The sequence below is a fragment of the Onychostruthus taczanowskii genome, unplaced genomic scaffold (genome assembly GCF_017590055.1).
Source record: "Onychostruthus taczanowskii isolate IOZ18803 unplaced genomic scaffold, ASM1759005v1 scaffold165, whole genome shotgun sequence".
NCBI classification, from domain to species: Eukaryota; Metazoa; Chordata; class Aves; order Passeriformes; family Passeridae; genus Onychostruthus; species Onychostruthus taczanowskii.
The window spans coordinates 127675-144027 of record NW_024498851.1 but is presented as its reverse complement, the minus strand read 5'-3'; the positions used below and the strand labels follow the sequence as shown (position 1 = coordinate 144027).

The 16353-nt window shown below is 52.5% G+C and overlaps 1 protein-coding gene across 4 annotated transcripts in view; it reads left to right on the top strand.

Annotated features, from left to right (window-relative positions):
* Positions 1–16353, top strand: part of ATP2A3 (ATPase sarcoplasmic/endoplasmic reticulum Ca2+ transporting 3) — a 56489-nt gene that overhangs the window by 34146 nt on the left and 5990 nt on the right. Inside the window, exons 9-22 of one of the 4 annotated variants that reach the window (XM_041399561.1) lie at positions 1184–1272; positions 4102–4204; positions 4419–4439; positions 4506–4616; positions 5403–5528; positions 6692–6910; positions 7360–7695; positions 7783–8003; positions 8651–8853; positions 8955–9040; positions 9679–9812; positions 10228–10345; positions 11132–11249; positions 13176–13248. In XM_041399561.1, the coding sequence (XP_041255495.1) occupies positions 1184–1272; positions 4102–4204; positions 4419–4439; positions 4506–4616; positions 5403–5528; positions 6692–6910; positions 7360–7695; positions 7783–8003; positions 8651–8853; positions 8955–9040; positions 9679–9812; positions 10228–10345; positions 11132–11249; positions 13176–13248 (1958 nt within the window). The other 3 variants (XM_041399563.1, XM_041399562.1, XM_041399564.1) reach the window with 3 other exon arrangements.

Here is a 16353-nt window from a genome sequence, read left to right as displayed (position 1 = left end):
CTCCTGTGTGGGGGAGGCTGACACCTGCCAGCGTGGCTGCACTGATGAGGTGTCCTCGTATTATTAACAATAATTAATAATAATAGCAAGTTAACCTCTGTTTGTTGCCAGAGGAAACGTGGAAGGCAGAGAAGTGGGTGGTAACTGGAGCTGTTGCATCCCTGGTGCTGAGTGATGCCTGCTGATTCCTCCAGCATCTGTTGCTTCCCTCTCCTGGGGAACAAATAACCAGAGGAAAATAAATAGAGAAAAAAAAACAATTATTTTGAGACAGGTTGGAGTGGAACAGTTTTCCCTGCACCTGCTTTCTGGAGGCACTCAGCACATTCATGAAGCTGAGGAGAGCAACACTTCTCTGCATCCAGATTAAATCCTGGCTTCTCCCTGCAGCCAGGGAAATGCATTTGCCAAACTAGTTTTATTTATTTATTTATTTATTTATTTATTTATTTATTATGTTGATTTTTGGGCTTCAGTGTAGGTCATAAATAACAAGAAGCAGAAATGAGCATCTCTGAGCTCTCTCCTTGGCTGGGGTCAGCCCTGCTCTTGTTCCTAGGGATGCTGCCCTCAAAGGTGGCCTGTGCTGGGAGGGACAAGGGGGAACTGGGAGAGCTTGGGGAGAGGGGAATTTTAATTTTATTTCAGAGTTTGAGGGATTTGTCTCATTATAGCAGCGAAAGAAAAACTGGAATGATTTTGAAAGGCAAAAATCACTAAAAATAGAGTGTGGGGGACTTTTATGGCTCACTGGGGTTTTGTTACCGAGCTGAGCTGTGATCCCAGTAAGGCACAAGGCTGGTGGCTGAGAGCTGGCTGGGAAGGGGTGGCAGGGGCAGCCACCCTGCTCAGATCCTGCCCTGCAGGGGCTTTCCAGGGCAGGAGGGAAACCTTGACCCTTCTCTGCTCCAAGAAAAACACAGGCACCTTCTTAGGAGCAGGCTCAGCGTCTCTCGTCTCCTAGGGAAAGAAAGAGCTGGAGGAGGTGAACATGACAAAGGCAGAGGAGAGCTGGAAGGATCTGGGGACAGCCAGGAGCAGTGGCTGGCAGGGATGGGCGTGAGCCTGGTGCCAGCGGGGCTATAACTGGGACAATACCAGCTGCTGGGTTTCCAGGCTGGGCACGAGGGTTGTACCAAGAATGTGCTGCCTAATGCTGTGCTTGCACCTCTCCTCCTGGCAGATGTTCATCATGGAGAAGGTGGAGGGCACCCAGTGCAGCCTGCACGAGTTCAGCATCACCGGCTCCACCTACGCCCCCGAGGGACAGATGTGAGTGAGGGTCCCCTCCCTTCCCAGGGCACAGGTGGCCCTGGGCTGGCAGCAGAGCTGGGGGAAGAGGGGAGGGTGGGGTTCATGGCCAGGGCTGGGGGTCCCCAGGAACTGGGGAGAAAGGAGGGGTTTCCATGGTGGTTTGCAGGTCTGTCCATGGGGATGCCCACTGGGCTTGCAGGTGCTGGGTGATGGACTGTACTCTGCTGTTCATGGGACCAGGGCAGCTGTGTCCCTGTCCCTCACATCCAGCTCCTGCCTGACTTGATTTGGGTGCTGCTCACCCTGGCTCTGCCTTCCCACTGCTCAGCAGAGGGGCTTCCACACACTTGGCTCTCCCTTGGTTAGCAATCCCAAGAAAACAAGGCCACCTGTGAACCAGAGAAGATAACAAATGTGGGAATGGTGATGAACCAGGCTTTTTGGAGCAGAAGATGCCTCTCCATGTTTCTGGAGCCTGCACAATTTGGGTATTGACTGGTGACTGTTGCCCCTGCCCCAAGCAGATGCAGGGCAGGTAGCTTGTCTAGGAGCCACCAGCAATGCTCAAAGGCACTTGCAAATGCCTCAAACCCCACAAGGAAAGTGTTCCCTGAGCCCTGTGCCCACAGCAGGGATGGCTCTCATGGCTGGTGTGCCCAGGGCACGATCCTGCTGGTGGCAGGGTGTGTCTCAGGGCAGACATGGCCAGGGAGTGGAAGCTGGGGGCTTATCTCTGAAGTGTTATTGCACACATGGGGTTTTCTGCTGTTGTATTTGTTTATTCCTGTTCCTTTGGAAGGAGGTGGTGGCCCCCAGTGTGGCAGAGTCTGGGAAGAAGGCAGATGAGAAGCTCAGCTGGTGGTGGGAGCACTCTCTGCTCCCCTTTGCTTTGCTCAGTGATCCCAGACACATTTGTCAGTGTGGTCCCTTCTGCTCATCCGTGGAGCAATTGTAACTCATCTCAGCCACAGACTTAATTTCATGAATATTTACAGAGCCAATTTGATCCTTGGCTAGGAATCTCCATTAAAAACTGAGCCAAGTCATAAGCTGGTGTCAATCAGTGCATTTCAATTAAAATTGAGGAGGACCTGGGGGCTGCACTTGTGCCTGCCAGCCTCTGAAGCTCAGTGTCCCGAGGCCTCTGGGGGCTGCATTCAGGGCCACTCTGTTGGTCTGCAACAGTTTGTGCAGCTCCTGAGTTTTGCTTTAGCCCTGTTCCTGTATTGTGTATTAAGAGGGATGTGTGGCTTGCCGAGGTGTCACGGAGAGAACCCCCTTCCCCCAGGGCTGGTGGCACTGAAAGGCTTGTTTGCTTTAACCTGGCCTTGGCAGGGGGGTATTTCATGCAGGACCCTGGGTTTGCTCACACAGCACCCAGCCACCTTTGCTGATGTTTTTCCCAGCACATGGGTCTGACCCTGCAGGGACAGCTGACGATGGGGCTGTAACCTCCCATCCCTTCCCAGCCATATCCAGGGTATCCTATGCTGCAAAAGCCATGCTTGCTGTGTCTGCAGCTCCCTCCTCCACCCACTGCCCCTTCCTGTGAGCGACGATGGGGCTGTAACCTCCCATCCCTTCCCAGCCATATCCAGGGTATCCTGTGCTGCAAAAGCCCAGCCAGGGCTGGGCAGCATCTCTGGGCAGGAGCAGTGGATCTCCCTTCCCACTCACAGCCCAGTGCAGCCTCGTCTCCCCCAGCAAACAGATTTTTCAGATTTTCTTGGCTGCTCCATGTTTTCCGCTCCCAAGCTGTAACAAGGGCTCCAAAATGTTCTTTCCATTGGGAACCAACAGTGGAATAAGCTGATCCTAGTAAATGCCTGACAAATTATTTTTCCAGCCAGCAGATGACCGGCTGGGTTTACACAGCTCTAACCTGCAGTTACCTCTGCTGGAACCAGGAGAATTTTTGATTTCCTTCAAAACCACTGCTACCATTCCTACCACCAGGCGAGGAGAAGCATCTGGCTTGCCTGGAGTGTTCAGGGCTGCTCCTTTCCGTAGCAAAGAGCTGCTATTTAGGAAGCAAAGATCACAGTTCAGCACTTGCTTGGAAGCAGCCACAGCAGTGCAGCTGTTAAAGCTCTCTGCTGCTCCTAAATGCTCCCCTGGGCTCCCTCTGGAGTGTGAAGCAGCATCACGGGGAGGAGAACACTTGCTGTTGGTTCCACAGCTCCTCTGGATTCAAAGCAAATGGAAACCCCTGGGGGGTGGATGTTAACATGAATTTCTTTGCCCCTTTTCTGATCCATCACCTTCACCATCAGCCTGTGAGCAGCCCCTGCTTGCTCCTTTGAACTCCTCTGCAGCCCCCCTTATTCTGGACCACTTCCAGAATTTATTTGCCTCCTGTGATATTTTATTTGCAATTTAGTGCTACCCCATTTAATAAAGTACAAAATGTGAACTCAAGGATTTATTACCAGCGCTGGTGTTTTAACTGGTCTTTTGGTTCCACTTTTACAAGAGTGATATGTAGGCTAAAATTTTATTTTAAAGTCAAAAACAAAGTTTTTAAATTAATACATATAAAAATTTTTTTACCAAAAATGAACTCATAAAAAAATAGAACAAAATTGGATAATATACTAATGTTAGTTAGTTTTAATTACTTCTTATATTACAAATTTTCCTATAGAACAACCAAAACCGAATGTTTGAGTAACCTTAACCAAAGCAGCAAACTCAAATACTATATGTTTGTCTAATTCAGAACCAAAAAAAACCCTTTCTCAACCTATCTAATCAGGTATATCCCCCTGGATAGGATGTTTAGGGTGAGCTAGCAGTATGTGAAGGTGTGAGCTGGTGTGAGGCTGTGGGGTTGTTTTCTGCCCGCAGCCTGAAGGACGAGCAGCCGGTGCAGTGCGGGCAGTACGACGGGCTGGTGGAGCTGGCCACCATCTGTGCCCTCTGCAATGACTCCTCGCTGGACTACAATGAGGTGTGGGGGCACCAGGGCCAGGGTGGGGAGGGGGGATGCTCTTGCTGTGCTTCAGGGCAAAGCCAGCAGAGTTTGTCCCTTGGGATCCCCTCCCCTGGCTTCGGCTCATCCCCAGAGGATGCTCTGGTGTGGTGGGTGACAGCATCCCTGGGGACATCCAGCAGCATGTAGAGGATGCACTCTAAAGCTTCAGCTCTTTTTTTCTGCCCTCTAGTCCAAAAAAGTCTATGAGAAGGTGGGGGAAGCCACAGAAACAGCCCTGACGTGCCTGGTGGAGAAGATGAATAAAGTCTATGAGAAGGTGGGGGAAGCCACAGAAACAGCCCTGACATGCTTGGTGGAGAAGATGAACGTCTTCAACACAGACCTCAGCAAACTCTCCAAGGTGGAGAGAGCCAACGCCTGCAACTCAGTGAGTGGGGAGAAGCCCCTGTAACTGCAGCACTGGGGGATGGGAGGGCGAGGAGGGATTGAGGATGTCTGATATTTGGGCAAATAAACACTTGCAATGATCTAAGGGACTGATTTGGCACAAGGATGTGATTTCCGGGCTCTCATGGTGAGCTGTTTTTGGAACAGTGGCCCTGGGGAGGTGATGCCAGGGCCTTGAGGACCAGCCTTCATGGAGCCTTGGAGCAGGTGATTCCTGAGGCTTCAACTCAGTCCAGTCCCTGCTCAGGCAGGAGGGAGCCTCTAAATGATAGCCTGAGCTCTGGCTGCAGATGAGGAAGTTTGGAGTTATCTTCAGGTGCCCAGTTTGCACTGAGCAGTCACCCTCCAGCATGAACCAAACCCTATTCCCCAGGGCCTTGCCTGCCCCAGTGACATTTGCTTCTTGGAAACATCTATTTTTGACATGAAAATGTCTTGTGCTGGCTATTCCCCTACTCCAGTGTCTCCCTGTCCTCCTGGGTGAAAACACACTTTATTTTGGGTCTGTATTTCCTCTGCTTTAGATCTTCCCTTGCTCAGAGCTCTCTGTTCTGGCATTTTCCCCTGGCTAGATCTGTGCAGGGTGTAATTAATGTCCTGACTCCTTTCTGATACAGAAAGCTTGTATCTTTATCCCTGTCCCATCCTTCCTGGCTCCTGTGGCTGCCTTTCTCCTGCCATCCCAGGGCTCAGCAGGGTTGTCAGCCAAGGCAGAGAGCAGCAGTGTCCCTGGCATGTCCTGCTCAGCCCAGTGCTGTTCCTGCAGGTGATCAAGCAGCTGATGAGGAAGGAGTGCACCCTGGAGTTCTCCCGGGACCGCAAGTCTATGTCCGTGTACTGCACTCCCACGGGGCCTGGCAACAACTCTGCTGGCAGCAAGATGTTTGTCAAGGTAGGGCTGAAGCACCTGCAGGTCCACCTCCCCTCACACCCAGCAGCATCTGGCTCTGGCTGCACAGGGCAGTGGTGATGCTCTGCAGCTCCTCTCACACTCTGGGGAATGTGAAAGGAACTGCAGAGCATTTCCTGCCGTTCTGGAGGAAACTCTGAGCTGCCTGGGGATCCAGGCACAGGGCAGTGGTGATGCTCTGCAGCTCCTCTCACACTCTGGGGAATGTGAAAGGGACTGCAGAGCATTTCCTGCAGTTCTGGAAGAAACTCTGAGCTGCCTGGGGATCCAGAATCCAGCAGGTAGGCTGGTGGGGTCAGGGAGGAGGTGAGTCTTTGCCATACTGATTAGGGAACAAAGGGGGTGAGATGGTTTAGAGGGAGGAAAAGGTGCTGAGTGTGCCAGTGCTGGGGCAAGGGAGAGCTGCCCTTGTGCAGAATTTGGGCACTTGCCTTTATTAAAGACTTGGACCCTCCAGATGCCAGTAATGCCCAAAGGATGATGTCCAGTTTTCCACTGTAACCAGAAATAAAATAGTGTTTCATAGGGCATTTTCTTCCCAAGAGAAGAGATGCGGTGGAATTTCTCCCTGCTGACTCTGAGAAGATTTGGATATTGTTGTTCCCACTGGGAGATTATCTGGGTGGGTGAACTCTGCCCTCCGGGTCAGGCTGGGATCCTCTGAAGCCTCTGGATGTGTGGCCTTGGGCAAGCTGTTTAAGAGGTGCAATAGAAGGATTGCAAGTTTTACATTAAAGAGTAATGTCAGGGTGCTTTGTAAGGTCAGAAGAGCTGGGATGCTGAAGGACATGTTTTCCTGAATTGCACAGCCATCATAAGCATCAGCTGAGTATCCCACATTTTTTCCCTCACAGATTTATAGCCCTCATCCCCTGCAGGTCGGAGCAGGGGTCTGTGGGGAGTATTTCGGGAGGATATGTAGGTTTTGCAGGAGCCAGATCCTGCTCTTGGTGACCTGGGTGTGATCCCGGTGTGCTCGGTCGGAGGCTGCCATCTAGTGCCCTGAGCCACAGAGCTGGGATGTGTGCTGGAATTTTGGGGAGATTTCCTCTACCTTTGCCCAAACTTGGCGCCTTCCCTCGCTCTGGCACTTCCTGCCATCCTCCAGCTTCACTCCAGCCCCTGAGCCCTCCTCTCCCCCGCAGGGTGCCCCGGAAAGCGTCATCGAGCGCTGCACCCACGTCCGCGTGGGCACTGCCAAGGTCCCGCTGACCGCCCCGGTGCGGGACAAGATCCTGGGCAGGATCCGGGACTGGGGCATGGGCATGGACACCCTGCGCTGCCTGGCCCTGGCCACGCACGACGCGCCCGTCCGCAGGGACGCCATGCAGCTGCACGACTCGGCCGCCTTCGTCCACTACGAGGTACGGCAGTCTGGCCAGGGGCTGTCTGCCTTGTTCCCAGTTTCCCTGCATAGTCTCAGCTGTCTCAGCAGTATTTTCCCTCTGGTTTCTCTGTGGGTAGTGTAATGGCTCATCTCCTCTGCAAACCTCAGGGGGTGATGTGATGGATAGCAAGCCCCGTCTCACTGAGCGTGTTTTCCTGTGGAGTGACTGCTGAGAGGGCCTTGGAGACCACTGGGAGGGAAGGGGAGGAGGGAGCAAAGAAGAAATGTGTGAGGAGGAACAGAGGGGTAGGAGCATCCCATTAGATTGAGACTGTAGAGTGCATCCATGGGGCAGCTGGTAGGAAACCTCTTGGAAGTTTCTTCCCAGGGGAAATCCCTGTGAAGCCCAGGGTGGTTTCACAGCAGTTGGGGAAGTGGACGCATCCCAAGGGGTTAATGTTGGTCTGGGGTGTTCCTCCCACCCAGAACAACCTGACCTTTGTGGGCTGTGTGGGGATGCTGGACCCTCCCCGCAAAGAGGTCACCTCCTCCATCGAGATGTGCCGCAAGGCCGGCATCCGCGTCATCATGATCACTGGTGACAACAAGGGCACGGCAGTGGCCATCTGCCGCCGGATCGGCATCTTCTCCGAGACCGAGGACGTGTCTGGCAAGGCCTACACGGGCCGGGAGTTCGATGAGCTGCCCCCCGAGGCGCAGCGCCAGGCGTGCCGGGAGGCCCGCTGCTTCGCCCGCGTGGAGCCGGCACACAAGTCCCGCATCGTCGAGTACCTGCAGTCCTTCAACGAGATCACGGCCATGGTGAGCCCTCAGGGACACCCTGCCACCCTCTGTCCCCTCCTCCCCACCCTGCTCAGTCCCTTGCACGTGTGACCACGCTTTGTGCAGACAGGTGATGGCGTCAATGACGCTCCGGCCCTGAAGAAGGCAGAGATTGGCATCGCCATGGGGTCGGGCACGGCCGTCGCCAAGTCAGCTGCTGAGATGGTGCTCTCTGATGACAACTTCTCCACCATCGTGTCGGCCGTGGAGGAGGGCAGAGCCATCTACAGCAACATGAAGCAGTTCATCCGCTATCTCATCTCCTCCAACGTCGGGGAGGTCGTTTGGTGAGAGCCTCCCACACCGGGCACCATGCTGCACTGGGGGACACATACCCTGGGACAGGTGACCTGCAGTCAGCAGCATGTAGTGCCCAAACTGGTAATCCCAGGCACCATGTCTCATTCCCCAAGGGCAGGGAGATTTTTTTTTTTTTTGTAGTTTTACAATCCTGCCACCCTGCAGGACCTGTTCTGTCAAAGTATTGCGTATTTAAGCTTATGCAAGTGCCTTATCTGAGTGCAGATATTTGTGCACAGGCTGCTGTCACCCAGTCACAGCTATCCCTGCCCCTGCCCATTCCTCCCAGTCCTCAGCAACATCAGCACAACCTTGGGATCACTTGGGCATCCTTTGCTCTTGCGTTTCAGCATGGGTGTTTGTGCTGGGAATGGGAACCTTTGTGGCCTGGGGACATCAGTAGTTGGGTTACAACTGCAAAGCAAATTTTAATAGCAATAGAAACAAATTTTAGCTGCAAAATTCAGTGCTAGGCTTCAGGCTCCTTATCAGGGGCTGTGGGTTTGTCTGCGGGACTTGGAGTGAATATTCAGTTCGGGGCTTTGGATCAAGATGCTCTCTCCCCCTTGCATGACACAGAACCGTGGCTGCCCAGAGCTTGTCTAATATCATATCTCTTTTTTTTCCCCTGCAGTATCTTCCTGACAGCCATCCTGGGCTTGCCCGAGGCGCTCATCCCTGTGCAGCTGCTGTGGGTGAACCTGGTGACGGATGGGCTGCCGGCCACCGCGCTGGGCTTCAACCCCCCCGACCTGGACATCATGGACAAGCAGCCCCGCAACCCCAAGGAGCCCCTCATCAGTGGCTGGCTCTTCTTCCGCTACCTGGCTGTTGGAGGTGAGTGCTGCCGGGGTGGGTGGGCGCTGTGAGGTGTGCCTGGGGCGTCCTGGGGCGTGTTTCTCTGGGTGCTGGGGTAAGGGTGTCTCTCTTGGCCACAGTGTACGTGGGCCTGGCCACAGTGGGCGCAGCGACCTGGTGGTTCCTGTACGACGCCGAGGGACCGCAGGTCTCCTTCCATCAGCTGGTGAGTCAGGAGGGGAACAGGCTCACAGCTGGAGCGGATGGGTGAGGGCGTCTTTCATGTGTTGGGGTCTTTCATCTATCTTTCCTCTGTGCTGGTTGTAGCATTCCCAAATTCCTAGTGGAGAAGACAGTAATTTAAAACAGAAGGAAATTTTCTCCCTCGGGCAATTTCCAGCCTTGCTTCTGCCAGCCACCAGCATAGTAGGGAAAATTCAGATTCAGAAAGATTCACAGAAGCTGAAAGTAGCTTCTGTGCCTCATCCCATATTGGAAGGGATCTGTTCTCACATTACATTACTGTAGCTAATGTGAAAACTGCAGTGCAGGGGGAAAGTGAATGCTATCACATCCCAGTGGCACATGCAATGCAAGATGGGTTTCTGATGGAGACACGTGTGTGCTCAAACTACTTCCTAACTGCACCTGAGAGCCTCAAAGGCACTGTTCAGCCATACTCCTAAGGCCCAGCCCCAAGAGAAGCTGGGTCACTGCAGGCAGTTTTTTGGTTGCTCTGACCCGTGAGATATGTTACAGCAACCCCGTTCATCGCATGCCCCCCAACCAGTCGACTCTTCCTCCTCTCTCCTGCCTTTCCTGCTGCTCTGCCATGTATTTACCAGCAGTTTCCTGTGCTGACAGAGGAACTTCATGAGGTGCACTGAGGACAACCCCATCTTCGAAGGAATTGACTGTGAGATCTTCGAGTCGCGATACCCAACGACGATGGCTCTGTCTGTGCTGGTGACAATCGAAATGTGCAATGCTCTGAACAGGTGTGCTGGCCACAGGGCTGCTCTCTTTGCTCTGTGCATGACTGATTTTGTGTCTTTGAGTGTCTGTGGGTGGGCTGAGGGCTTTGCTTTGGCTCAGCAGAGCCGTTCAGAGCATCCTCACAGGGGAGCACTGGGTTTTCCATAGAGGAACTCCTCCAAGGCAGTGTGCTGTGGCTGAGAGCAGTGAAGGAAGGACTGGATCTGCATTCGTTAGTGATTTGGTCGTTAATGATCAGCCCTAATCCATGCATTGCTGGTTGTATCCACATCCAGTTTGCAGCAAAGCCTGAAGATGAACAGCCCGGAAAAGAAAGGATATAGCATATGGCCTTGCATGTTAGAGGGAAATGAAATTCCCAGCATGGGCAGATGCGGGGAGGTTTCTGGGGCTAACGTTGTCCCTTCACTTTCACAGTGTCTCTGAGAACCAGTCACTGCTGCGGATGCCACCGTGGCTCAACATCTGGCTGCTGGGGGCCATCATCATGTCCATGGCTCTGCACTTCCTCATCCTCTATGTCAAGCCCATGCCTGTGAGTGCCCTCTGTCACCTCCTTGTGCCCTCTGTGAACAAGGACATCCCTGGAGCAATCTTTGGGTCGGGAAACTTCTGGGATGGTTGTTCCCAGAAGGTGCCCTCAGGGCCAGGTCCTATAGCTCAACCCAGCATGGATTGACTCCAACAGGAGTCATTCTGCCCCATGAGCCAGGAGTATGAAGCTCTCCCTATGGGCAACGCAAAGGCTCTAGACATAGCATGGATTGACTCCAACAGGAGTCATTCTGCCCCATGAGCCAGGAGTATGAAGCTCTCCCTATGGGCAATGCAAAGGCTCTAGATATCTCCAGAAGGTGGTTCAACCCTTTAGGAGTTGTCTCCTTTGCAAGGTTGGGGCTAGACATCTCCAGCACGTGGTTCAACCCTTTAGGATTTGTCTCCTTTGCAAGGTTGGGAATGCCTTGGTTGATGCCCAAAGGTGCTTAAGATGAAGTGTGTTTCTGTACCCCAGGAGGTTGCATTGTCCCTTGTCACCTGCTAAGCACCTGTGACCACATAAACACACAGTTCTACCTCATGCCTCACTTTCCCTATCTGCAGGAGAGGTCAAGACTGTAATTTTTTGTTCATCTTGGCTAAGACCCACCTTGGATCATGACAGACCTTGAAGAAATCCTCCTGTTTGGGCTGTCTGGATCCTCCCTGTTTATACCTGTGATGACCTTCTCTCAACCTTTGCCATACAACAATGTGATTCTTAAAACAACAAAATATCCCAGCTGCTTCCCTAGTGACATGTCCAATCCTTTCCACCCTGCAGCTCATCTTCCAGGTGACCCCCCTGAGCTGGCCGCAGTGGGTGGTTGTGATGAAGATCTCCCTGCCTGTGATCCTGCTGGATGAAGGACTCAAGTACCTTTCCCGCAACCACCTGGATGGTGAGCATGGTCTGCACCCCCTGGGTTAGGGGGCACTTTGCTTGGGGTTCCTGGTGGCTTTGTGGACCCCTCACTCACCTCCTCTGCTTGTGAGATGTCTGCACCTGCATGTTCACCCACCTTTGCTGTCCAAAGGAGCTCCTGCTCCCTTCCTTCCTGGTGCCACGCCTGGCAGAGCGGTTGGTAATTGCATCTGCTTGAAATGCTCCCTTTGGAGCTGGAGCATTAGATAAATCTGCCACAGGTTATTAATTCAGTTCCTCTCGAACCTCCAGGAACTGGATCCTTTTGCTTACGATGCAAAACAAATCAAACACTGATTTGTAGCAGGAACCCTTTCTTTTTTCCTCTCAGATTTCCACCCCTTTCTGTTCATCCTTATTTTGTGTTGGCAACCTCTATGCTAAGATCCATTGATCATTGGTCCATCCTTATAAACTGGTTTTAAGGGGGCTGCCCTTGGCCAGCCCCTCTCAGGATGCAGCGCTTGGCACAACCAGAGGAGAAGCAGCTCCTGTGACACTGGAGCAGCAGTTCCTGTGTGCTCCTGGGCTCTGTGCTGTAAATCACAGCATGTCTTTGGGCAGCTCTCCAAAGAGATTATATCATCTTTTCTTTCATTTCTTGCAAAAGATGTTGCTGTGGGGGATATCTCAGCACTGAGTTAAGCCCATGGGTTTCCCAGCGGTGGCTGCAGGCCCAGTGCTGAGCCTGCCACAGGGGTGGCCCCTCTCCAGAAAACAGGATTTATTTATTCATTTTTTGGGGTGAGCTGCTCTGACAGTGATAGCAGGGAGAAAGGCAGGAAAGGCACTATCCTTACTCAGGAAAGCTCTGGGGGCAGATGAACAATCTGAGTGTGAAGACTGGATTTCCTTCCACACCATCACCTTGCTCAAACCATCTTTTCACCCCTCAGGCAACCTGTATCATAGCAAACCCCACTTTTTCCCTTCATCCTGTAATAATGACCCAGAAAATCTGTGCAAAGCCACTCTTGCCTTTCCAGGCTGAAGGCAGGTCTGGCCAGTCCTGTCAAGGAGGGCTCTGGGGCATTGCAACAGTTGTGTTTGGTTTCTCATGGAGCAGGGCATTGCAAGTACCTGGAAATATGGGATGGGAAAGTATTGCAAGCAGGACATGGTCTCAAACAGATCTCCCTCCCCATCAGTGTGTCCTGGTGAGCAGGTGGTGCTCATGTCAGCCTTTCTTCCTGTGTTGAGCTGATGCAGAAAGTCAGCAATTGCTCAGAGAAACAGAGGTGCAGGGCTCCTGTGTTTACAAACCAATAGAAATTGTTTCTAGCCTATTTTTATTGAATTATTTCATCTCTCATCAGACACCCAGGTCTGTTTTATTCCATGATTACGAGCCTGTAGCAACAATTCTACAGTGTGGCACTGGGCTGGGGTGTAGGAGAACTAGTTAATGTTGCATCCCATGCATGCCCTTGGTCTTCACTTCACAATCTGTAGTCTGAGGCTGAGTTTGTCTTTCTCCCACACTTTGTATTTCTCTATAAAATCTCAGCATGGTTGAAGGAAGGGCTTTTCTTTGGCTCTGCCTGCACAGCTCCAAGCACAGCGAGGTTTCTGGTAGGCACACGATCCTCTCAAGTGCCATCACAGCAGCTCAGTTTTCTCCTCCCATGGCACACTCCCAATGTTTAAGGTCCTCTGAGCTTCCCTCATCCCCACAGTCACGATGCTGCTGGTGCTCACAGGTTGCTCTGTCTCATGGATCCAGGGTGTCCCATGCAGCTCTTCTGTCACGGCTGTGTGGCAAAATCACCACGCTTAAATCATCAGACTTGAAAGAAGTAATTGAAGCTCTTATTCTTCCTGATTCCTCTGGCCTTTGAAAAGCAAAGGAAAAAACCTCCAAAAGCCACTTTTATGTGAGGTCTTGTGATTTTTTTTTTACCAGGCATTCTCGGGACAGTAAGACCCAAGTGGAGCGGGGAGCACCAGTTGAATACCTGCAAGACTCCAGAGCAAGGGTTGGCTTCCTTACCTGTCTCATCCCTGATTGCTGCATCCCTGTGCTTCCTGCAGAGTCTTGCTTGTGTGTGGTGGGGTCCTGCTTGGAATGTGTCTGGGTGAACATGGCTTAGATACAGAACAGAGATACAATAATAGAGCCAAGAGACTCTAGCCAGACAGGATCTCCTTTCCCACAGTGGTCTCTGTGTTTTGCTTCAAAATAAGGCCTAGCAAGCCTGTGAAGTAGCTGTTTGATGGCAGTTTTGGCCAGGAGCCAGGCTAGCACTTGGTCTCTGCAAGACAGTGCTTGGGAATGGTCTCCAGCATGGAACCTTCCAAGGGATGGCCAAGGGTGTTCAGCTGAGGAATGCAAATGTATAGCTGTGAGTTCTGCTGATTCAGGAATTGCATGGAAAAGTTTCTCCTTTGATGAGATTTAGATAAGTTGTGTTTCCATTATGCTGGATTTTCCTTGTCCTTGAAGTGGCAGAAAGCTGAGACTCTTCAGTTCTCACTGTGGTCCCAGTGCTTTACATTCCTCTCCCCAGCACTCTGCTCACATCCAGCCTTTCGTCTCACATCCTTTGCATATCTGGCTGCCTTCATTCCTCTCTGGCCCCTCTGAGGCTTCTGCTGTCTCAGTTTTGGGAGGTGATGTGAATGTGAGAGCAAGAGAATGTGCATGGCTGAGATTGGCTTTGTGTGAGCTGCAGATGTTCTGGTCAGGAGCATGGAGATGTTCTCAGGGGTCTGTCACAGCTCAGGCTCACAAGGGCTCACCACCCTCAGGGATCCCTTGCTGTAATATCTTTAATATTTTCCATGCTCTATGCATTCAAGTGTTTGTTCTCTCACAATCCTGTGGCATGCAGGAGGAAGGTTTCCAGGCATCTGTGCCAAGGCCTTGCAGAAGTCTCTTTGTGTCTTTTCTAAGTGGTTCTCAAGAAGTACCAAATATAGGGAGGACACTGAGGTAACCCCAGTGCTCATGTTCCTCTGTGCACCATCAGCCCACTGCTGAGGCCACCCTGCTCCCCTCCTGCACTGTCCCTGCACCTCCTCATGTCCACCATCTCAGAGCAAACCCCTCACAGGTGTGGGAGTTGCTGCTGTGGTTGTTCTCAGCATGTTCAGCAGCAGGCCCTGTCTGGGTGCTGGGCATCACCATTTGTCACCTGTGCTGTGGTAAAAGCAGGGGCAAAATCACAAAGCAGGTGTTTTCTGCAACACAGCTACATGTCTGCCCTGACAGCAGCAGGGCCACTGAAAATCAGGAGTTTGGATGCACAGGAATTGACTTGATGTCTTTTGTGGCAGATTAGCATTTAGGCAGCTGCTTGTCCTTGTGCCCAGTGAGGACAGCAGCCCCCAGGGTCATTTTGCAGGAGATGCAAGATAGTGGCCACCCCACCCTGTTCCTGTTCCCTCTCGCATGGGCAGCACAGTGCCCTGCACTCTCCTGCCACTGCAGCTGATGTGCAGGTGAAGTTGCTCCCTTGGGTGAACATCACCACCGAGGGAGCTTTGGGCACTTTTCTGCAAAGCTGGCATCAGCTTTAGGCTTCAGCACCCTCCCAGAGGAGAGTGGCTGGCAGAGGTGGCAGTGCAGTGACAAGTGCATCACTGCCAGGGGCCGATGCAGCTCTGCATCTGAGACAGCCCAAAATTTGCAGGGACCAAAATCTCCATGTCCCAACACAAAAAACCCGCCAGCATACAGCAAAAAGGAGCTGTTCACCCTCATTTTCCCCCATGCATCTGCACCTGGGTACTAGGGAACCTCCTGAAAATCCCCCAGGAGCACAGGAGCTGCTGCAGCTGCCCGTGTTCCCTGCAGAGGAGGCAGGCATCCCTCTCCCTGGCACGGCAGAGCGGGGAGTGAGCGCCTGCGGCCGTGGCCTGCCCTTGTAGGGTAATCTGTGCCTGGAGCTACCTTGGCTGGGTGCTGGCAGAGGAATGTGTCCCCGTGGGCCAAGTATTCCCTTGAGCTGTGGGATGCTCTGCAGGAGAGCAGTGCTGCACCTTCCAGGGCTGGAATCTACACGAGGGATTTTACAGCTCTGCTGCTTTGCTTTTTGTTTTTATTTCCCCCTCTCTCCTGTTTTTCATACGTGTGTGTGTGTCATGATTTAGAAATGGAAGAGCAGAGGGAAGCTGCCAGTGTTGCTGCCCTGGTATTGCAAAGGGATGGGGGAACAATTTCCCTTTTGGCTTTCTCCTGGGGTCCAGGGTTCGGCTGAAGCTCAGGGTGCCCTGCTGTGATGGGGGAGATGTGCAGTTTTCAGAGCCACAAGGGCTGCAGCATTTCCCTTAGTGAAGGAGGTGAGCTGGGCTGGCAGTGGGACCCTGCATCCCTCCAGCAGCACCTTTTACAGGAGCCTGTTGAAGAAAGTCAAAAGCAGTAAGGAAAAACCTCCCCAAAAGCCTCAGCTGTCTGGGGGGAGCAGACCTTGGAGGAGCTGAGCTCACATTGTTCAGTTGCTGCTTTGCAAATGCTGAAGGGCTGTGACACCTCTGGTGTGAGGCAGCATCCAGAGGGACTGTGACCATCCCATCATCCCTGCAAACAAGTCCTGCCACCTGTGTGAGGGAAGGACAGATGGACACTGACAGGCAGGGACCTGCACATGTGGGAGCTGGACCCTTGGCTGGTAGAAACACCTGACTCACTCCATGCCAGGACTGGGTTACTTTAGAGACCTGAGAGCAACTTTTTGAAGAGCATTCACTGTGGTTAAACACTGCAGCCATGTCCCCTTCCTGTCCCTGCCTGCCACATGCCATGGCATCTTCCTCCCTGTTTGCACAGCCATGGGGTGATGTGTTTAGGGGAAGTGCCATGGTTGGCAAATTACCACTGGTGTGCCACCCAATGGGGACTGTTCAGCTGCTGGAGGAGAGGGAAGAGAGGCTGCTGCAGTGGAGAGGAGATTAATTTTGATTATTGCAATGATATTTAGTACAGTGCAGTTGCCAGCATCCCTGCCTTACACCAAAGCCTGCAGTGTCATCCAGAGGGATGCTGCCATCACAGCAAACCATTTTATCCCAGGACATAAGGTCCGGGCTCTGCAGCCAGCACTGGAAAAAAATTTTGGCAGAAGTTGCAAAAAAGCCTTTTC